The sequence below is a fragment of the Cavia porcellus genome, unplaced genomic scaffold (genome assembly GCF_034190915.1).
Source record: "Cavia porcellus strain 051 isolate PalLab524CR breed Dunkin Hartley unplaced genomic scaffold, mCavPor4.1 scaffold_9, whole genome shotgun sequence".
NCBI lineage: Eukaryota > Metazoa > Chordata > Mammalia > Rodentia > Caviidae > Cavia > Cavia porcellus.
In genome coordinates, this window is record NW_026947492.1 from 78,598,815 (window position 1) to 78,622,927 (window position 24,113).

General features: G+C 39.9%; 1 protein-coding gene across 4 annotated transcripts in view; it reads right to left on the minus strand.

Moving 5' to 3' along the window:
• Mettl15 (methyltransferase 15, mitochondrial 12S rRNA N4-cytidine) overlaps positions 1-24,113 on the minus strand; it is a 143,548-nt gene that overhangs the window by 52,587 nt on the left and 66,848 nt on the right. The window contains exons 4-5 of one of the 4 annotated variants that reach the window (XR_010049890.1): positions 19,949-20,089; positions 19,690-19,819 (exon numbers count right to left, since the gene is read on the minus strand). The exons of 1 other annotated variant lie outside the window; for it this stretch is intronic. Coding sequence is in view for 1 of the 3 variants with exons in the window: in XM_063256755.1 (XP_063112825.1) it covers positions 20,062-20,089 (28 nt within the window). In the remaining 2 variants the exon portion in view is untranslated. Of the gene's footprint in view, positions 1-19,689; positions 19,820-19,924; positions 20,090-24,113 lie in introns of those variants that run through there. 2 more of the 4 variants (XR_010049891.1, XM_063256755.1) reach the window with 2 other exon arrangements.

Consider the following 24,113-nt stretch of genomic DNA (forward strand, 5'->3'; position numbering starts at 1 on the left):
AACCACATTTTCCCTACAACTGTATTTTGGGTTTGGGTCTCATCAACATTATTTCAGTCTGAGAGGCAAAGGCACAGCAACAAACCCAGCCCCAGAGAACACAGTTCTCATGACTGTGTAACCTGGCAGAAGTCGACAGAATCCTTTAAGTCCTGTCTCACAGAAAGTGAATCTGCACCTCTTCCCATCTTAATGATCAGGTTCGGATAGTTACTAATCATTTTCAGAGGACAGGAAGACCACATGGTACCGCATTCTATGAAGCTCAGGCACACACACTGCAGTTCAGAGCACATTGTAAAAGACAAGTAGGTATCTGTCTACAAATCGACATCAGTGACTGCAATGCACAGGACAAACAAAAGAGTGCAGCCTTTCTCAGTGACACGGAGGGTGGAAGAGCCATTACTGGTATCTCCCAGTATGTGTGTGCACTCTCACGTAGGAGCTCTCCGTCCATCTGTCTATGCCTATCTCCAACCTATCTAAGTGTCTGTCCACTCACTCCTCCTCATGAGCCCACACTCTGAGACAGGAAGGTGTATCTAAGGAGATGCCATGTCCCTGGAGGAACTCTGTCCTCCCTCAGACGGCGCTAATAAGAAGGACCAGATGCCCTGTTTTTGGTAGGCTCATGCACTGCACATCCCTGGACAGTCTGAGGAATGTAGACTGCTAGTCTGGTATTTATTTCATGGGCTCTTCCAGCAGCACTCGTTCTGTGGTTTTACTTTCCCGCATTTCTGTTATCCATGATCAACTGCTGCCTAAAATGTAAATGGAAAATTCCAGAAATTAACAATGTATAAGTTTTGAGGAAATCTTGCACAGTCTGTCCCTCTCCATCCTAGAAGGTAGATCACTTCTATCCAGTACTTCCACACTTCATACCCTACCCGCCTGCAGCAGCTTGGCGGCCACCTAGTTACCAGATCAACTGTCAAGAGTGTTGCAATGCTTAAGCAACAGAAAGCAAAAGAGTAGTGATCTGGGCATCTGGATATGGCAAAGGGAAACTGTAAAGTGCTTCCTTTAGTTACGAAGCAACAGCTTTCAACAATGCCTGTGTCATTCATCTCAGTTCTTATCACACACACACACACCATCTCACCTTACCACAAAGGAGGAGAGTGGAATTCAGTGAGGTATTTTAAGAGACAGACAGATTCACATTTATGGAGTCACTTCACAGCATACTGTTTTAATTGTTCTGTGTCATTATTAGTCACTGCTTCTCATCTATTACTGTGCCCAATTTATAAGCTAACCTCTATTGTAGTAATGTGTGCATGCACGGTGAGGTGCTCTCCAGGGTATGCTTGGTCCCTGGGCCGTGTCCCTGCGGGTGGGAGCCGCACTCTACTGCACTCACTGGGACTGTAGGAAGCAATGGGTGAGGAAACTCAGAAACAAAATGCGGGCTTCCAGTCACAGTAGGACACACGCCTTCAAGCTTCACAATCAGAAGATTGCTGGTGCAGGAGAGCAGGCTTCTTAAACCGCTTTATCGGCTCAGGTTAAGGAGGAAATATACCTAATTGTAACAGTCAAACAGTTTCACTCCTGCTTCTAGAAGACATGTCAGAAATATTAAGATTTGAGCTGTCAAGGGTGTACTCCTCTCGAAAGTGGATAAGTTATTGTAGTTAGGGGTGGCAATATGTAAAATTTACCCATTACCTGATCAGTTCTGTTTTGGTAAGTGTTTATTTATTGGGTTAGAAAAACTGCAGGCCTAAGTTAATTAAAACTGACTACAGCTCAGTTTTCTAGCATGAAAATAAAAATATCAGGAACTTAAGGTTTCATTGACCCTTTAGACTTCACATTTGTATGAAGAAAATATTTTGGCTTTGGGCTCCAAATAATGCATAATGTATGTTCTCATAATGTAGGGCCCCCAAAGTCTGTATTTTAACAAAAATCGAGTTTGTGTGGCTTAGAAAGTGTTTTCCTGTCTGCAACACTTCGAGGAGTGGGTGGGAAGTGAAGGCATGAAGGGAATGAATATGGATGATTGTGTCAAACTGCAGTGAGGCAGTAAAGGGATGTAAGGTCAAAGAGGACGGTGACATTCTGACATTAAGGAAGATTATTTACTGACCAAGGGGATCCCACAGAATGGGAAGACTTGATAATGCAAGGAAGGGAAATTTCTAGAGCAAACTGTTGTAGAAGGAAGAAGAGGCAGACATACAGCACTTAACGAGGAGAGGCGCACTTTATAAATGAGCCACTTCGTGCATGAGGCCTGAGTTCAGATCCCATATCTAGGGGGAGGAGAAAGAAAGATACAGGGAGCGAGGGAAGAGAATGGTCAATGTGCATGCATGACTAAGGTGGGAAAGAAGGAAATGTTACTGGAGTTACAGAAGCCAAGGAACATAAGGAAGACGGTGTAGAGTAAAATTCACTGTGAACACTGGATAGTGATAGTTCTAATGATGATTTCTGGAGCACCGGATACCTATTATATGGGAAACATTGAGAACTTTGTAAATTATTACCTAGGGATAGAAAGGAAGGGAAAGAGGGAGGAAAGCAGAGGGGGAGGGGAAGGAAAAGGAAGCAGAAAGATAAAAGAGAAGAAAAGACAAGAAAAAAGGTTACTTCTGCATAGCATGGGAATCTCAGAACCCTGTAGTAAAGATTCATTTATATGAAAAACCTGAGGTTCTAGCCAAGGATAAAACTAATCTTTGATATACTTAGGAGTTTCGAGCTCCTTAAAAGTCTTAGCCAACCCAAACCTAGGGGCTTTATTAATTATAAAATTAACCACTGAGTGGGTTTATTTATGAAGAGTGAAGCAAAATTCTGGTCAACTAGGAAGCTTACAATTTAGTAAGAGGAGATGAGAGTCAAGGCAGATAATTCCCAGTCAGTACTCTCCTTGAGAACAGCATTTATGGCAGGGAGCTGAAAACACGAGTGGCAAGGGCAGGAAGTAATCCTGCCACTCTTACACTGCTACTCAACTACTTCAGTTACCCAGACCACCAGGACCTGCACCACTGAGAGGCAAACGGGAAGTTGGAAAGCCACAGAAGCTCTGAAAAGAAGATGTATTTTATTAGTTGCTTGAAAGAAAGGAAAACACAGATCTGATAGTGCTGATTTGGGAATCCCTATTTCCCCAAAATACCTGTGGAAATCTGTGAAACCCGTCTCATATATCTCTAGTCACAAACAATGCATGTGGGAGAGGGATGTGAAGAGCAGAAACTGACAAGGTGCCTGACCCCATACATTTCATCAGTAATGCAGAAATAACAAGGTTCTGGGTGTTACTGACAAGTCAGAGGTCAGTGACAACAGGAGGGGAGAAGCTTTCTCTAGCAGGTGAGAAACAAAAGTGAAGGCCATTTTCCTGGACAAAGAGAGCCAACTAGCACAGGTTTGCTTTAACATTTTAATAAATAATTTTGCTGAATCGGCCAGAAAGTTACATAGTTAGGCTCCTCTTCCCTTACTTTTCTGAGACACAAACGAATGAAACAATGTAGGAGAGGTATTATTTTTAACACAGGAAGGTAATTTCTAAGGCATCTCTTGATATATCAAATTAGCGTAACATAACACTACATTATTGTTGTAAGAGTGGAAGAAAATGAAATTATACCACCTAATGTGTGCAGTGGAGAGTGTTGCCTATTTAATGAAGAAATGATTTAACCACCAATAAACACTCCTAATGTGCTAAGCAACAAAGAGATACTCAGGTTTAAGAGGCATATAGTTTCCCATCACAGAAGATAAAGCATTGTTTAGGAGACGATGTATTTCCCTATATGCAATAGCACTGGCTTGAGTAAAAAGAAAGGTAATTCAGCTTTAGAAAAATGCCAAAAGGGATGAGGTAGAATAACCACCATCGTCTTAAGTGAAGTTTAAGTGTGTACTGCGGTGACTGGGTTGAGAACTGCTAACTTCATGACTTCAAGAGCCAAGTGAAGGCTGAGAGATGGCTTCTCAGAAGGAGCAGACAGACAAGACCCAGCCGTCATGCATTTACTGGGAGCTGGTCATTTCCCCGTGGCCACAGGAGAAAATCCTGTACCTTCTTCAGATGGAAAATCAGAGCTGGAACAAAGTGAGCTCAGACTAGAGGCGGCACTGCTCCTCCCTAAAAGTGCTTTACAACGAAGCCTCCAAAGTATTACAGCATATGTACAAGAAAGTAAAGAAAACAGTGACTATTTCAACCAAAAATGTGAGCTGTTAGATCAGATTTCTAAAGGTGACAATTGCAATGCTGGAGATGAAAAATATCCTAGATAAGATGAACTAAAACCAGAAAATAAGAAAAAATAGTGAATTTAACGTAACAATAAAAATATTTGAAATAGAATATATATATGGGAAATAAAGGCCAAAAATAAATAAGACATTGGTGAACAGTAGGACAATGTCAAATAATCACTATTAGAGAACTTGAAGGAAAGGAGGGCAGAAAATATATTTGAAGAAATTACAACTGAAGTCTATAAGCTCACAAAGCTCATATGGGAGACAGAAACCCCACCAAGACTCAATTATTTATAATCATATGGCTTAAAATAAGTGATAAGGAGAAAACCTTAAAAGTATATAGAAAAAGAAAAACAGATATAAAATAACAAAATCCTTCTTACCAGAAATAATGTCGGTGGAGAGACATGTTCCACCAGACAGAAACCCACACCTGTGCAGGGATAAATAACACCAGATATGCTGAGTATGAGGGTAAATCTACAAGGTTTGTTTTCTCACTTTAAAACTCTTTTGAAAGCCTACTATAGAAAAACATAATGTATTTTGGGTTTATGTAAAATACATAACAATATATAATAGGAAATATAGTGGTAAAAGTTTTAGACTATAAAGTAATGTTACTTCAATGTAGACTATCATAAATTAAAATGTACACTATAAACTTTAAAGTAACCCCTACATGTAAGAAATAAAGAGTAATAACCAGTAAGCCACAAAGGAGAAAATGTAATCATACACAAAAATAATCTTAGTTCCAAAGAAAAAGAAAAATAAGGTAAGATGCAAAGATGGGATCAATAAAAAGAAAAACAACAAAAATGGAAGATTTAATTTGAATGTATTCAAAGCACATTAAACGTACATGGCCTAGATAATCTAGTGAAATTGCAGGGCTGGGGATGTAGCTCAGCTGCACAGTGCCTGTATGGCAAGGGCAGGGTTGTAAGTTTGATCCCTAGTACCAAAAACAGACAGAAAGAAATAAAAGAAAAAATAAGCATCTGACTATTTGTTATATAGCAGGTAACCAACACTAGACATAAATACAAAAATAGGTCAAAAGTGAAACAAGGCGGAAAATATATCTTATTAACATTTATAACAAAAAGACAGAAGGGCTGGCTATATTAGTACTGAAAAAAGAAAATTTTATAATATTAAACCAGGATTATAGTGAATAAAGATAAGCTTATCTTATCTTTAACATAACAGTTTTCAATTTTTTCACATAATGAAGCTTCAAAATATATAACACAAAAGGCACAGAATTAAAAAAAAAACCAAATAAATCCTAAATATTTAGATATCTCTATTTCACTAATTGATCAGCAAGATATAAAATAACATATATGACTTGAATAACACACTCAGCCAATTGATATAACTAGTATTTATAAAATAATTCATTCAATAACAGCAAAATAATTCAATTGTTGAGCTATAATAGAAATCTTAATATTCTTAAAAGAATCCAAATCATATAACGTTTTTGGCCATAATAGATTAACATAGAAATGAATAGCATAAACCTTTCTACAAAATAATCAAATATGGAAAACTAAACTAATTTCTAAGTAACTCCTGAGTCAATGATGAATCAAAAAAGAAAGCAAAAAATGTTTTACTCTGTATAAAAGTAAAAACAAAATTTAACAAAGTTTGGAGGATAGAGTTAAAGAAGTACTTAAAGGAAGATGTACAGATTTAGTAAATAGCTTGAGTCATTTTTATTTTCTGTAAGCAGATAAGTTAATTGGTAGACTCTTAAATATGTGTATGTGTATATACATGTATATTTTATACAATTATAAAATTATAGAAAGATCATTACCTTTAATATTTAATCTTTAAAAATACAAGGGAGCGTAATCAGCAACACTAATCAATGTTTACACATAAAGATGTTCACCAAAATTACTTTTATAAATGCAAGATGGAAACTATCTAGATTTAATAATTGCAGTTGACATATATAGGTAAACTATGGTGCACTTTTACCATAGATTCACATAATGGCCATTAAAAATCAAGTTCATGGAAGACTTGAAATGCTGATAATATAATGTTAAGGAAAAGACATGTAAAACTACTTAACATGTTTTTGGTGTCATTAATGAAAAGTCCTGGTTTACAAGAAAAGGAAGAGGGCATGTGTGCAAGATACCACTAGGAAAGCATTTTGTGTGCCAATAAAGTATATACGATGTGTACCTCTGCCCGTCTCAGTTCATTTTGGCATCCTCTGTTTCGAAGGGAGGTGAGATGGGTTGTATAAATTTAGAGCTAATCACTCAGCCCTAACAATGGTGTAAGACATGGAACTTGCTTGTTTAACAGTATCCTTAGTGTCTCAGAAATTTTCTCACAAGCTTCAAGCCAAAATAAATATCTGTCAATTGGGCAGGTAAGGCAAAATACCTTGGTAACTACTTATATCTTAGAATAACCACTTAAAAATGTAGTAATTGAAAGAAGAATGATTATTTTATTGTCAACCACTTCTGTGTGAGCTGGATGCCCAAACTCTCCAAACCCTGGCGTCAGATGGAACACCAGCACTCTCACTCACTGTCCCACAGTGATTATGTACATGAGCTTTTAAAAAGAAACCACTGACAGCCCAACTCTAGAGACAGGCTGTCCTTGAGAGAAATAGCACAGGATCTAATGTAAACAGTCATTTGGTTGTGCAAAACAGGTGTCAAATAACACTATGTGCCCCTCAAAAGTTAAAATGTTCAGAGGAGCTCCAGAGGGCTAGAACAACTCCCCAGAATCCACAGGTAATGGATATAGGGCTTGTGCAAAGACCCAAGCGCAGGGAGGCAACCTGCAGAAGGCCGGCGGATGAAGGCCAGTAGGAAGCATGCTGAGGAAGAGGCGAGAAGCTCTGGCCCAGTGGGCTCAGCCCGCACAGGAAGGATGGATGCGCAAGGAGGAAGCCCGGGCGGCACAGCTGCTGGCCTTAAAGCTACAGGTAAATAAGCCACATTCATTCCTGGGATGTGATACTTCCCTGGGGAGTACTATTATGCAAGCAACTTGTCAGGAGTGGATGGAGTGAACTGGGCTAGAACATGCACAGTTAGCATCAGCTTCTTCCTGATGGCCAGCAGAGCTGGGGTTTGGAGAGCCTGCAGTGCTGGTTTTAATTTGAGGTAAAGCCTACTACTGATGTCTTTGCATAGGAATTTGAATGCTGAAACTGACAGAAAGGGAGAAAAATGGAATGCATTGCTTTCAAAGTAAATAGCTGAAATCCCTAAATACCATTTTATTTAAAAATCGCATTTTGTTGAATCACCGAGAAAAACGAAAGGGCACTCGGTGACAGAAGTCAGGAGAGAGACACCTCTGCTCACTCTCCGGTATATGGGGTGCTTCTCAACTGCTGCTGCAGCAGGAGAGTCACACTGCGTGTCCACTGCGGACAGGGCTGGGGCCCCAGAGAGATCTGAGCCACTGCACCACGCCAGGGCCGGCAGCTTCCTCCACACACCTTGAAGAGCTGCAGCCCTGCAGGGCGACTGCGGCCACAGCAACGCGGTGCTGCCTACTCTAAAAGCTGCGGGAGGCTGTTGTTGAGACAGAGTCTCACTATGTAGCCCAGGCTGGCCTTGAACTCACGGCAGTCTTCCTCCCATGGGCAGAGCTCTGACTTCTCCAGGGACGATTCCAGTACACCAAGAAAAGTGCCTGAACACAGGAGGCATTTGATAAATATGTCTTACATAAAGGAACAAGTTAGCTTTTCTTCTACATGTAGCACAGTATTTCAAAAAATATTTCCAGAGTATTTCATTTATTTTGAGAAATATGATGAGTCTTTATAAAAGACATCGTTCTTTATCTGACAATCAAATCTTGCTAAATCATGCCATTTGGTTTTCTTGTTCTAAATTTGGCACATCAGCCAATTAATAAGGTTTTCTAGCATCTAAACTCTCATCCAAATTCTTGTCATCTTATACTTCTCTGACTGTCCCTGGGATGTGATTATCTCCTTTTTCCTTTCCTCTGTTACCTAGGTTTCCCATATTCTTAAAATCCCTTAGATACTAATTTTAAAGAAAATGGATAAGGAAGACCGAGTTGAAAGTCCTAGAAGTTAAAAACAGATGTCAAGGGGCCAGGAATTTAGCTCAGAAGAGTAAGCTTCTGCCTGGCAAGTGTGAGGTCATGAGTTCGATCCCCAGCACCAAAAAAACCAAACAAACCAAAAAACAGATGTCAATATTCAGCATGGATGAACTGCCTAAAAGGCAGGGTTTTTCTAGGAGAAAGCTACAGAACACTAAGTACTCACACACAAGTGCAAAGTGTTAAGTCCAGGAAGACAAAGTTTGCTTTAGGACCATGAATCTGTGTCTATCCCTCAAAAACTGGGAAAAGAATGCTAATCTTACATTCCATGTACTCAATGTAATGATCAATAAATGAAATTGGTGAGTTTTAATAAAAATTTGAGGTATTCTTACAGCTAGTTTTATTTTCTAATTGATATCAAAGACATCTACACAGAATTGCTACTCTGAAATTCTTATAAAATATAATATGTAATTTCATGGCAGTTAAAGAATATTCTTCTTGCCACAAACAGAAGATTCTCCCCACCGAGGCGAGGTGGGGGGCACAGTACAATCCTGGGTTTTTAAACTATTACGTATTAAAAGCATGGTGTGTGTTTTCTTCTGAGGCAGAGACTTAAAATCTGTTTTTGGTAAAACAGTGACTCGGACATACAGATGTCCCATGGGCACTAAAAGCAGAACAAAGCCCGAAGTTCATTTTGTGTCCATCTCCTCTGTTACCACAAAACTGGGGCGAAATCTCTACTCATCTTGGCATTGGGCATGCTGATCATCAGGTGTGTCTGACTAACAGCTGTAACACAAGGCTGAATGACCCTAAATTTATACCACTCATCTCACCTCCCTTCAAAACAGAGGCTGCCAAAGTAAGATCTTTACAGAATCATTCAACTATCAGAGGGTCCCAGAGGTCTCTGATCACTGTCACTTATGATTCTAGAAAAGACTGCACAACAGAGACTTCCCTAAGGAAAACAATCATCTCACACAGGCTCCATTAAGTGATAAGAAACAGGACTTCTGCTGAAGCCTTCTTTCAAAACCAGGACTGAGCTAATGACCCAGCAAACTCAACCCAACCTGGATCCTTTACAGACGGTCTTGTTCTTTTGTTAGGGGACCGTTCTGATCCTCTTCCTCAGAACTGTGTCCCCTCAGAGCTTTTCACTGAGGTCTCATTCCTTTATTCTTTGACTTTTTCACTCTGCCCAATAATCTACCTGTGCCTGTGGATGGACAAGTCTTGAAATGGTTTTCTGTCCTAATGGACAGAGACCCTATCTGGAGCAAGTTAAGGTTCCCTTCTCTCTTTGGAGACCTACTCAGATGCTATATGATGACATCTCATGGAACAAATGTTTATGGCCAAATTCCAGGCAAATGCATGGACTTACTTAGCATTCATCATCATTTAATTATTAGTATATATGTCATTTATGAGCAAACACTCTGAGTCTTAAAAATCAGGTATATAGGAGGACTCTGGGTTTATAAATGCCACATTTGGCATTTATATTCATTTCATTTGAGAACAAAAATATACATTTAAGTTTTAAAAGCCATATTCATTAAATCAGGTGTGATTTTTTAATATGAGAAATTTAGATTATTATTAAGGGCAAAAGGAATAAAGGCTAATTTTGGTTTCCACTTCAATTCCTTGCACACAAGTAGAAACATTTTTAAAATTCTAAGCTTAGACTAGTTCTTATTCTATTTCTCTCCCACGATGAGTATACTGCTACATTAATAAGAGAAAAAAATGGGTCAGGCCCTGTTAGATATTCAGAGTGTGGGTGGAAATCCTTTGAGAAGTGTTCTGGGGATGCCTCTAACATGGGAATTGCTGTTGAGATTCCAGGAGAAAAAGATAAAATTCTGTCAGTAGAAATATTTCTTACAAATAAACTCTTTTACACCCACTAAAAAGAAGGTTAGAAAGGTGTCTGAAATATAGCAATTAACCAATATCATCACAAAGTTTTAGTGCAGAAGATCCTACGCTGAACCTACACGTTGTACACAATATGTTCCTTTCAGTATTCTTGCTGATATGAAAAATAATGCTCCAAGACACAAAATGTTATTATAAAATGCACTTGATTATTCTGTGAGTCTTGATATCCTTAATTTTGCATAATAATTGAATATCATATAATACTGACTTCCTTTTTCTTATAAAGAAATGATCTATTTATCTATAGCAGTTTGATATGCATTTCTGAGATTGTGAAAACATGCTGGCATTGTCAGAGTCTGAAATAAAGTTTCTTTATAATATAGAGTATATAAACAAGTTTTTGTAATGAATGTGAGTGAGAGTACATATATACATTCATATATACTCCATTCCCTTAGTACAAGGTCTTAACTGGAAACAGCAGGGATAACAGATTCTCAAGAGTAAAAGCTGGAATATGGGCTGAACTTGGGCTCACAGGAAGGAATATTATATCTAAACACCTTGTCAGATATTTCTACATAAATATTTTGTATGGAATTGAATCTACAGTTATTCTCTGATTCTTTCCAGAACTTTATTCTGGACTTAAAACATTTTTTACAGGCAACCTGCTTGGGACCACTTCTGTCCCTCTCTTAGACAGAAGCTTTCTTTCTCTCAATAAATATATTCTACTCTTAACTCCATTGTTTCTAAAATTCATTCTTTGATTTTAGAGAACATGAACTCACAGACTGAGAAGGTTGGGAGTTTCAGTCCCCTGTATCATTTGGAGGTAGGTCTTCCACCAAGATCACTGGACGGAGGTGAGAGTTTGCTTTTGCTTCATAGACTCTGGACTGGAACTCATTTAGGTAACCAATTTTTATGCTTCAAGTTTTGCTTTGTCTTTGCGAGTTGTTTATAACTACTTGTAATAATTGCCTGCTATTTGCCCATTATTTTTAATTACTTAGTCTCATATAGTTTTATTAAAATAATGTAAGTTAAAACATGGGAAATTTATAAAGTTATGATATTTCTTTAAGGGTATATTTTATTATTATTTTGTTCTTGTACAAGTTAAATTTAAACTAGTTGCTAAAGTTACTGGTATGCCTTGCTTCACTGTATTTAGACAATAGCACTAGAGAAAATATTAGAACACCTCTGATAGGCTTTAATGTAAACTTCTGTAAAATGGTTCTCTTAAGTGGAAATCTAGCTCAGACTTAGAAAATATACATGCCTACAATAAAAACTGGGACTCCTTCCACCATTAAAACAGCACTAGGCTGGTGGTTGGTCTTAAAGACTTGAAGGACAGGTTTCACTGAAACAGACTGGCTCTGACCCTCCTTTATACTCTAGAGGAAATGTCAAGCCTGCTCTGCTTCAGTTTCCTTTCTTTGACTTTACCTCTACTCATTTCCCACTTTGCACTTTCCTTATAGAGGCATGTGAAATTAGAAAAATAATTATTCAAACCTTTTCCTCCTCAGTTAAGAGCCCATAGACAATAAGTGTTTGCTAACGCCAAAGACAGGAAAGTCATCTTAGATAAAGGACACATACCCAGTCTCTGGGTTGGATGAGACATTAATCGGAACTGTGCCCTTGCAGGAGAACACACATAAGAGCCATGTCCCGGCTTAGTTTTCTGGGCAAATCTCCTTTGGAGATTAAACCTGAGGCACCAGTGGGGAGAACCAGCTTCCATGTGACAGCGGAAGAAGCTATCCTCAAAACCAGCACACATGGGACCTAAACACATTAGAATAAGGAGGCTCTCTAACCTCTGAGGTTATAGACTTTAAAACCTTTATTGAGCAGTAGGTAATGATCTTGTTCAGGCTTTTAACTATTCTTTACAGAATTTTGACAAACAGTGGTTACTCTGCCAACTAATTAATCGCTCTTATAGCAGCTGCTACCCTCAAAAGCGGAGGACAGGTACCCTAGCATCTGTTTGGTGAATCCCCATTGAAGCCACTGGCCAACGGAGTCAATGGAATGTTGACCAGATAGACAGCTGGATTGCTTTCTGGAGATTAATCTCTGATTATCTGAGCCAATAGAAACTGAGAACTGAGGGTTCCTGGCCAGGGCAACTCTCTGGTGGACACCCAAAAGTTCCTCAGTGGACATTCACTCATGACCACTGAAAATCTCCACTTTTCTATCATCCTTATTTCTAAACTTTTCAGTGCATTTTTCAGATCACTTAGACTACTCCCTTTCAGAGATTAGACTGAGGTAGTTTACAACAGTAAAGCATTTATACATATAGAGCAGCTTGTGCCTTACATATGTTAATTAAGAGTAAATAGCCTTTTCCTTTTCTGTGCCTTTACTAGCTGATAAAATGTGATTGCTAGATGACAATTTATAAATTTAACCTGTGAGCTTTAAAGATGTTAATTTTAATACAGTATAGCCTTATCCTGTTACTAGGGAAGTTACCTAGGTAATTAAGTGGGAGACAAATGTCTGGAGACTGTCTGCCCAGTACATGGGCAAAGCTCCTCCAGTCAATTGTTTTACCTATCTCTAGAGGAGAGTTGCTTTACAATCCGAGAAGCATTCTACTTCCAACTCACCTTTTAATGTATGCTTTTTTTTCAGTAAACAAAGTAGTAGTTTATTGCAAAGTTATGCTTCCTTCTTTAATCATTCCTTATAGAAACAAAGTCCATGAGCTATCGGGCTAAGATAGGATTGTATGCCAGCCGAGGGTGGATAGGCTGGCCAATCTAGCTTCCATTCTCTCCAGGTGGCATCCACCTGCCCTGGAGCAGAGTCAACCCAGGGAGGCCTAGGGAAACTTAGCAAATAGAAATAAGAAAGGATGCCTTATTTTATTTCCTTTTTTGCATAATGAGATAGTTCAATATCATTCATAGCTCAGTGAAAGGTCCTGAGTTCAATGCCCGGGTACAAAAGAGGTTTCAGACTTATGCCTTGCTTTTACATTGCAGACATGGGCAGCACAATGCCAAAGCCCCTTGCTCCTCTGGAATGCATTATTCAGCACTAGAGATGTCTGACCCTTCCATGTGGAAAAAGAGGCAGCTGGTATTTCTCTGCACAAGCATGTGGCCTACCTACCCCTACAGCCAAATGGAATATGGAGGGAAGTATTAATTATGATGTTCTTTTACAATTAAAATCGTATTGTAAGAAAAAAGTAGTTAGAACTACAGTATGTCAAATTTCTCTGTGCATTAAAAGATAATTCTTATCTATGCTCCAGGTATAATTATAATCCTTATGAGACCACTCCCACTCTTAGGTCTCTTTCTCTCAGTGACTTAAAAGAAATTACGCTAGAAGTGGGAGAAATTTCAGATGACCCTGACAGGTACATTGATGTTTTTAGAGGATTTACTCAGACCTAGGAGCTAGGCTGGAAAGATATAATGTTCCTCTTAAATCAAACATTGACTTCTAGTAAGAGAGAGGCAACATTACAAGCTGCTATTGCCTTTGGAGATAATTATCATATTGTTACTTTTAGATGGCCAGAAGACAGACAGCCAGGGAAACCACCATTTCCCACTGGGGCACACGCAGTTCTTACCCAAGACCCCAAGTGGACTTCCAACAGTATAACAGATTGGAAGAGGAGACATTTTCAAGTGTGTATTCTTGAAGGTCTAAGAAGGACAAAAACCAAGCCTTCTAACTATTTTAAATTGTCAGCTATTTCTCAGAAAAAAGGTTTTCATCATGAAAACCTTTTTTCTGAGAACCTTATCAGAGGCAATAATGAAATGTATGTCCATAGATCCTGATTCAAAGAGGGACAGATTTTGCTTAAAGCCATGTTTATTACTCAGTCAACTCCAGACATTAGAAAAAAAGCTATAAAAGATAGCCTTTGCTCCAGATAGTTCACTTGATAACTTTAGTAAAAGCTGTCTCTTCAGTATTTTATAACTGTGATGAGACGGAGGTCAAAGAGAAAAAACAAAGAGACCAAGAAAAAATAGCTGCTTTAGTTGCAGCATTAAGAGAAACAGACCCTAAGTCTGATTCTTGGGGCTCAAAGAATTTGAAGACAACACAGTGCTGCTATCACTGCCATAAGCCAGGTCACCTTAAGAGGGACTACACTCAGAAGCCACCTGGGCCATGCCCTGACTGCAAAGGTGACCACTGGAGGTCGGACTGCCCTCTGAGGCCAAGGCCCCAGGGTTCAGACCCATCTTATCAGTTGGTCCAGCAGGACTGAAGGGCCCCAGGACACTCGCTGCCTTCTCCCTCTGGTTGGACTGTCATCTCCACAGAGGAGCCCAGGTAATCGTGACTATAGAGGGGAAAGAAACCAGCCTACTGCTGGATACTGGTGCAAGCCTCTCGGTCCTTCTTTCCAATCCTGGCCTTCCTTCTAGTTACCACACCTCAGTGAAAGGAGTCACTGGCGAGGTGGTAATTCATTATGTTTCACTACCCTTAGGCTACAGCTAGGATGGTTTTCTTTTTACACATTCAATTTTGATTATGCCTGAAAGTCCAGTTCCCCTCTTAGAAAGGGATATTTTATCATGTTTAAATAATGTGACATATATGCTCCCAGGTCAGGTGTGCTGCCTTCTCCTTGTGGAGACAGAAATAAATCCTGAAGTATAGGCAACTAAAGGTAGAATAGGTAGGGCAATAAGAGCTGCCCCAATACAGACACATGTCAGAGACTCTACTATTTCTCCTCATCAGAGACAGTATCCTGTAAGACCTGAATTTAAGAAAGGATTAATACCTATGATCGATAATCTAAGAGAACAAGGTTTACTTGAGCCTGTAATAGTCCATGCAATACTCCAATCTTGGGAATTCAGAAACTCAGTGGGAATGGACCCAGTTGTACAGGACCTTAGATTGATAAATAAGGCAGAAATACTCATTGACCCAGTGGTACCCTATCCATACACTCTGCTTTCTCAGATCTCAGAGGATGCCAGTTGTTTTCAGTATTAGATTTAAAAGATGCCTTCTTTTGTATTCCTTTACATACAGATTCTCAGTTTCTTTTTGCTTTTGAAAATCCATGGGACCAAGCATCTCTACTGACATGGACTGTGCTCCCCCGCGGGTTCAGCGATAAATAGTCCACATCTTTTTGGACATGTGCTTTCCCATGACTTGGCATGTTTTGAGTTTTCCCAAGTCACAATCTTGCAATATGTAGATGACATACATCTGTGATGTGGTCCCTCAGAAGAGCTCTGTAGCCAAGGCACTTGTGCTCTGCTAAACTTTCTAGCAGACGGAAGTTCTAAGGTTTCTAAATCGAAGGCACAACTTTGCAGTCTTGAGGTAAAATATTTAGGCCTCATCAGATCCAAAAGGATGTGATGGCTAGGGAAAAAATAAATTAAACCCATTCTCTCCTTCCTACAGCTCAAAACTCTAAAACAGCTGAGGGGATTCCTAGGAACTACTGGCTTTTGCCGCCTTTGGATACCAAGATATGGGAAATTACAAGATCCCTCTATCAATATATAAAAAAGGTCCAAAAGGCAGATACCCATATTTTATGCTGGGAACCTGAATCCCAAGCCACATTCCAGAAGCTTAAAGAGCACTTCTGAGTGCCCCCACCCGGAGCCTACCCACTGGACACCATTTCAATTTATATGTAGCTAAGAGGCCAGGCATGGCTTTGGGAGTGCTTACTTAAGATCCAGGACCTGCTCAACAGCCTATAGGGTGTCTGAGCCAGGAATCAGACACTGCAGCTAAGGGACAGTTGCTTGAGAGTTGTGGTGACTGTAGCTCTCATTGCCAGAGGTAACCAAGCTGACTTTAGGCAAAGATCTCATCGTATACACATCTCACCACATGGCAGGACTCCTTTCTTCCAAGGGGAGTCTATGGCTGTCTGACAACTGGCATCTTAAAATACCAGCTCTACTTCTAGAAGGACCAGCCATTCAACTAAAGGCATGTTCTTCCCGCCACCTTCTTGCCAGAACAAGAAAAAATTGAGGTTGATAAACGTAACTGTGAACAGGTAATTCTTCATACATATGCAGCCAGAAAAATTAGACACCCCGCTTACTGACACAGAATTAACCCTCTTCTGTGATGGCATCTCCTTCATGGAAGAAAAAAAAGGCAAGATATACAATGATAACTTTATGTCATACTCTTAAAAGCTCCTCACTTGCATCTAGCTAGCAGATGCCCATAGCTCTGACTAGAGCCTCACAACTCATCAAGGGGCAAAAGGTCAATATTTATACTGATTCTAAGTATGCTTTCCTATTCACGCAGCCATATGGAAAAAAGCAATTACCTAACAGCCAATAGATCTCCTATAAAACATTATAAGGAGATAGATGATCTTTTATTACAGGCTGTCCTTCAAAATCGGATGCCACTAGAGGTTCTGACAGCAGCACAAGGGCACTTGTGCAGTTGTAAAAACTAAATGTTGTATATACATTCCTGATTCTTCTGCCAAAATCTCAGTAGTTATTCAAGATATTAGATAACAAATGAATGTCAGATTCTAAAATTCCTTGTAAGAATCAACTCTGGTTCTTCTTGGTACAAGTCTTTGTTAACTATACTCATAATTGTCTTATTGATTTTATTCTTTGGCCCATACATACTTAACTGCTTGTTTGGCTCTGTCTCCTCCATACTTAAAGCTGTGTGCCTACCCAAGATGAAAATGCGTGGTGTCTATTAAAGGCCTCTACACAGGATCTCTGCAGAAGTACTTTTGACTGCCGTTCAACTACTAGGACCCTCCTTCAGCTTGAAAAGCTAGATCAGTTATCACCTATTACCCCCTCATAGAAGTTGGGTTACTTCTTCAGAGGGGGATTGTTGCAGGTGGCTGAGCTAGAAATATTATAGGCAGTGAGACAGGTCTAGGTTCTCAAGGAGCCAGTGTAGAAGCCCAGATACCTTGCAACTGTGGAGAGACAGACACCTCCTGCTATGGGGCCAGGCCTTAAGACAAAAGACCAAACCAATGCATCCACATCCTAAGGACTGATACTTTATCCCTATCACCCTGAGGAAGTCAGGAATCACCATCTCATCCCCCTAAGGAGCAGTCACTACTCCTTAAGAATGTCTGCTTTCTTATGTGTCTTGCTTCCCCATTTGTCCCCAATTTAATCAGTTGTACCATAACTATTAATCTTATTGGCTAACTATAGTTGTGTCCCACTTTATGCCCATCTGCCTTGTGAATTCCCAGTTTTCCCCACTTTGAACCCGTCTCGCCCCATAATTTTGCTCTATAAAAGTCCCTGGAAAAGACAGAGTCCTTGGCAACCTGCTTGGGACCCCTTCTGTCTCTCGCTTGGACAGAAGCTTTCTTTCTCTCAAAAATATATTCTACTCTTAAAAATATTATTTACACTGTGATATAGTAAAAAATAAACTTAGTACTTTAGATCTCATTTCCACTTCTTTTATATTTTTGATAGAGAAAATGGAAAATCATCAGCATTCCTTTATCCATCCAGGGACTGTCCTCATGACATCAGTCAGACATCCACAATATGCCAAAGTTCTGAAGGCACACTGTGCACTGAGGCACGGCCACACTCTATCTAATTGGTAAAATATGGATATGAACCAATGGAAAGTGCCCGGACTTGGAAAAGAGTGCTGAGTTGTGCTGGAGGGCGGCAGAGGGATTCTGACATTGAGCTGGGAGGCCTGGGTCAGTCTAGAGGGCTTTCATCTCAGAAGATAAGTGAGGAAGTCATTCTGAGTAGGTGACAGGGCGAGTGACAGATACAACCTCATGAACTAATACAAGAGAAGTTAGGGATTTCATAAAGGTTGGGGAAAGACTGATGGAATTCCTAAGAGATGAACTGAGAAAAGGCAGCCCAAATCCTCCATGACCTTCTGTGATAAACTAGACTCTGAAAATTACACTGCATCAACCAGAAAACTATAAACACATTACCAGTATTATTGGAAGAGCTCATTTAACTGACCAGTGGACTCGTGATGAGCAAGGACAGCTTATCAAATACTGTATTTGTACAATAAAATGTACAGAGTGAAGGCTCTTCCATCTCCTGAACATCTGTTGTAATGGTATTTAATTTAAACAACATGGACCAACATTTCCATGTTATAAGAGCATATTTCATTAACACTTCAATACTTCTGGGTCCTGATACTCATTTTATCACTCTGGTTAATATCTGTCTCTTGATAGAGCCAGAGATTATGCTGATCTTTTCATCCAACTGTAAGCCCAGACTGTGGATTGGAGTGCTCCATAATAAGACTTCCTTGAATTAAATTCAATGAGTAACAATGCTAGCAAGCAAACCAAAAATACAGATTCTAAAAATAATGATTTTTGCATTGGGATACATTTAGTATTTCCCAGCCAGAGCATCGTGCTGGTCCCACAGAGCTTTGCCTGTCTGACTGCCAGATAATGAGCGTGCTTTGTGCTTGGGACCTTAGCGTGGGCTTCTCAGTATTCCCCAAGCCGGGTCTACTGCTTCACACACACTCACACAGCAGGCACTAAAATGAATGTCGGGTTGCACATTAAACTTAGACTGTATGCTCTTGGGAGAAAAGACTAAAATACTAAAGCAGATAATCCAATCTGGCAGCTGTTGGTTTCAGTTTTATTTTAAATATCAGATAAAAATGGGAGTGGAGAGAATGGGAGGACTATACATGTAATTAGAGAAACCTCATTTTGATTTAATTAGCTTGTGATGTTACAGAAAATATAACTATTGTTTTCATTCTTTTAATAACATAGAAGTCCAAACATAAAGAGTTCTGCTAAAATTCTCTCATGTGTAATAAAATGTGCCTCTAAATTTGAACTGTTCATTCAAGACAAAACACACGAAGTCTTTCTAGGTATAGTTATTCTTGTACTGAACATGCTGCTATTCTTATCTGGTACCATATGGATATGCTCAAATGACGTAGACAATAAAAATGGATTATCTCAAGTCTGTGAAGAGGTAATTCATCTTTTCATAGTTATAATATAAATATCATTTACATTTCAAATATGCCTGTTAACGCTCATGAATCAGTTCTGTAAACTTTTAAGCCAAATATTCTAAGAATAAATCTGTAACAGAACTACTTGGGAACAGTTGTAGAGGTGTTAATACGTAGGTCTATAGTTAAATTTGCATTTGTCAGAAAATAAAAAGCAGAGTTTATCTGAAATAAACACAGACTGTGTCTCCTCGTGTCAGTAATAAGCTAAATAACAGCAATAAAATTTTAATCTACAGATAATAAAGATGACTCAGGGATCAGTCTTTCAGAAATCTCAGGCTTCAGAACAACAAGGGACTAAAACTTAAATTGCAGAAAACTTTCAAACTACTCGAAGGAGGAAGAAAGACTCCAGAAAGCAAACAGCTCTTGCACACTCACACGAGTACTGTCCCAGAGTGCAGAGATACAGGCAGGACCCTCTGAGAGGCTGGAGACATCACCAAGTCACTGGCAGTTATTTTGGTGTGAAGTTAGGGAATGGAGAAAGGACAGTCAATCAACAGTATGCCTGGGAAGAGAAGAAGACAGTGATACTGTGAAGGAAGCAATGTTGGGGGTTGTGGCAAGCTGACGAGGTTCACTCAGGGGTTCTGACAAAGTCCTTCAGACTGGGGAACTGGCCACCACACACACCCACCTCTGGTGCTCTGTAGCGGGCAGACACAGTCTGGTGCAGCACAGCCCTTGCTGGAGAGCAGGCACTTCCTGGGTCCACTCTCAGTACAGGCCAGGGTTACTGACATTTAGACCTCAACAGGCAAAGACTTCAGGGTGTGCACTGAGGATGGAAAAGGGCCAGAGACACCAGAGCATTCTGTAAGGTGAAAGTAGCTGAACGCAGTGTCCCAGATCCCAAAACTTAGAATGACTCTGCCTGTGTATGTTAATGAACCAAGCAGAAAAAGGAAGGAAGGAACAGCCAGTCATTCTCTTTGTGCACGCTGATGAAACTTCCCAAACTCTTAGCATAATGAAAATAATAACAAGGCAATAACAGCTACACTTAGTAAGCAAATGGATGTCAAACAATTTAATTACATTAGGTAAGTATTAATACATCATTTTGAGATGAGATTACAAATCTGAAAAAAGTTAAGTCATTTATCTAAAAAAATATCTTGGTGTTTTCCCCTACTGGGATTGAACCCATGTCCTTGCCCATGCTGGGTAAACACTCTTGGCACTGGGCTACATATCCAGCATCATCTGTGGTTTAAATGCAACCCCATCAACACACAAAATATAATCCATACATGTGTATATGTGAGTGCATAAATTGTTTCATTAAACGCAATGCTTGATTTAATTTCATGTGGTGTACTTTGACATTTCTATTCTATTCCAATTCTTAACACACTAAGAGTCAATACAACAATTTTGCAGTTCAGTAAAAGGATACGCTACATAGAGTTCTCAGCCCAATCAACATGTCCAGGAGATGGGTACTATAGTTATTCCCATTTTACAGATGAGAAAACTGGAGGGCAGAGAAGTTAAGTAACTCGCACAAGCTTTTAGAGAAGAAGGAAGTGGCAGAGCTGGGACTCAAAAACAGAAGCAGTCTAGCTCCACAGTTTTGGAGGTCAGCCATTAAATGTGACCAAGCTTGAGATGGATGGGAAAGCCTCAAACTTCTGATTACACACAAGGCAGGATGGGGAGAGGTAAATGAGACTAGCCCTGGGCTCATTAGGTAATCCAGTGAGTGAACCTATGCTTCCAATATGGTGCCCTTCATTTGGCCCAGGGAGAAAGAACCGGAAGTGAAAGAGACTCGGTGGAAAAGTGCTGCAAGTCTCCTGTGAGAATACAAACTACAGGATTCAGGGTCCCACAGGGTACAACTTCTTCCTTGGTTCCTTCTTGATAATGGGCAAATCAGGAGAGTAAAAACCCTTGAAGGGCCTTCAATTTACCATCATAAAATTACAGTAACTTCCATTTAACCTGTGATCACAGAACATGACTCTTTCTTAGAATGCATTTTTAAGTCTCTTAGAATCCCACTAACATGAGATATCAGAGGGCATTACGTCAAAGCTGAATTTTAATAGGACAGTAAAGAAAAGAAAATCCTCGAGACCCAAACACCACAAGCTTTCACACAGTGGCAACTCTTGCTTTCCAGCTGATCTCAATGAATCCTTTTAGACTTTGACCTTTTCTACTTTACACAACAGGCGGAGTATTTTCTTTACAATGTACATAGGGCCATCTCAGTTCTCTGCTTTAAATACTTTGGTGCCTTCCTGGGACTTTCCAGAAAAGCACAAAATGCTTCAGAAGGTCACATACAAGCCGCCCCAGTTGAGCTCTGTGACCATCTCTTCTCTATCAAGATGTGCTTCACATTTCCTGCAGGGAGCCCTTCTCTTCCCTGCTAGAGACCCTGTCTAGAGTACTTTGTTCTCACCACCATCACCACCCTCGTGTGATCCACCTCTTCTCTCTCCTCACACAGCTTACGGGGGCACATCTTTCACAATGATCTGGATCACATCATTGGGAATCTTCTGAATGGTTTAAACTTTACTAGAGCCTGACATCATATTCCTCTTAGAATGTCCTGCATTAGTTAACAGTCATGACCATGCTGTAATTAAATAATTAACCCCCCCCCCAATTTTCAGCTGACACTGTAACCTGATGGCAGGGATTGGACTCTTATGTTTAATTGTTCCAGGACAGGACAATGGTACATGGACGGCCTGGAAACATACAGGACAGCAGGTGTTCATGACACACAGTAAGCATCTTTCTCCTGCCCTGACATTATGTGAGGTAAACAAGAGTCAAGTGATTTTATCTCCATAAGTATCTTCATCATGTACCACTGATATCTGCTGAGCAAAGATTACAAGTTTAATAATGTTTAATGGGGAAAAATACAATGTCCTGTTTTAGTAATTTTTGTGTTATCAAAAACAATAAACTGGTGATAGGCCATCATCAGGTTCAAAAAAGTTTAGTCAATTCTTTCAATGTATTTTTCATGTTTGTTTCCATTTCTGAAAATTCTTTCACTCTGCCAGTGCATAGCTGAATTGATATCATAATAGGGTTAGGAAGATTAATAACAGCTGTCTACAATGTAGATGGAGTTGCTTTAAACATACGCTCTTACATGGTTCTGACACTGGTCCTGAATTAAAATGCCTTGGTTTCAGTTCTGGCCCTGCTAAAGAAGCTGACTAAATGATTTGTAACGTAACACTGTAGTGTGACTAAGATGGCACAGGCAGAAAATCCAAAGCCAGGAGTCCTAGACTTGTCTTTGCACTGGTTTCCAATGCAGACTTTACAAAAAAATGAAAAGTAAAAACAAAAGCTGCTTACTAGGAAAAGAAAGTGGAATGTTAAACTGCGAGTGCTGGAGAAGGGACTAGAAATCAGACTGAGTAATTTAGGATAGATTATAGCATACAGAAAAGGTATAGGCATATTATTATTATTATTATTATTATTATTATTATTATTGGATCCTCAAGGGTTTCAGAGAGGGACAAGAACCTACCGGCATAGACAAGAGGTCACGTGTGTTACAGTCTGGCAGAAAATTTGTCTAAATTCTGCCCTTGTCCTGAGACTCTGCAGAAGACTGAGCTTAATGGCAGTGAACTAATTAATCTGGCAAAGGAAATTTTAAGACAGTCTAACATTCAAGCAGTGGCATGGAAGTGAGAACTACTGGCTGTTTTTAGCCCCACGTATAGGCAGACTCAAAAAAAAAAAAAAAGCAAGAGTAGAGAAATCTTAAAAAAGAAATTTGGCTCAATAGGAACCAGATAAAAAGTGGGTACCAAAGGAGATGGGGCTGCTACAGAACGAGTGCCCTTAAAAGGAAACCTAGTGCTTGCTACAGAGATGGAGGGCATTTTAGGAATCAGCAAAACTGCACCCAGACTTTTAGGAAGAGAGTCCCGGGGAGCCCTACTGGAGAAAGGCCTCTGAGGGAATTAGTTCCCCAGATTCATTTTACCACACTCAGCCATGTAGGCTCTCAGAAGTTGCTGCTGCCATGGTCCATGGATCTGACTGCTACTTTTGCTAACAGCAAACTTCAGCACCATCCAAGTAATGAGGATTTTACTGGCATGTACAAGGTCAGGAGCTGTGGCATCAGGGAGGACTCTACACAGATTTCAAAGGAAGGTGTGGAAGGCCAGGAAAGGCAGCCCTCTAGGGACAGCATAAGAAGCTGTGAGAAAGTGTCCAGTGGGACAATGGCGAATCCAGGAGGTCGGAGCTGTCATACTTCTAGGCGTGTATAGGCGCTCCACAGAGGCATGGATCCCTTCCTCTCTGACATTCTTCCCATGCTGTGCTTCCCAACTCCCCTGAACTAAGTGGCTTTGCTCTGCTGCCCCCAGGATGTCTCGGCCTTGGAGCCAGCCCATTATGGGCAGAAACAGTGAGAACGCTAAACTTCTCCTCTTTTAAGATATGGGTGTTGGGTCTTGGATCTCAATGAATATAAACCTGTCTAATACACAATACATGAACAACACAGTAAGTGTATTGGTTACTTTTTACTGTTCACTGAGACAAAAATACCTGAAGCCCAAAGTTGGGAAAGGAAAGGTTTATTTCTTACAGTTTTTGGAGGTTTCAGTACATACTCAGTTGGCTCCAAGGCAGGCTGGCATGGCTGGGCCACAGTTCATGGAGGCTGCAAACAGCAAGCCGGAACCAGCAAAGAGAGACACACTCCTACTTCCTGCCATTACATCACATCCTGGCTCCACCCCTATGTGGGTGGAACACTGACACCATCAATCTAAGCATTAGACAATGAACAAGTA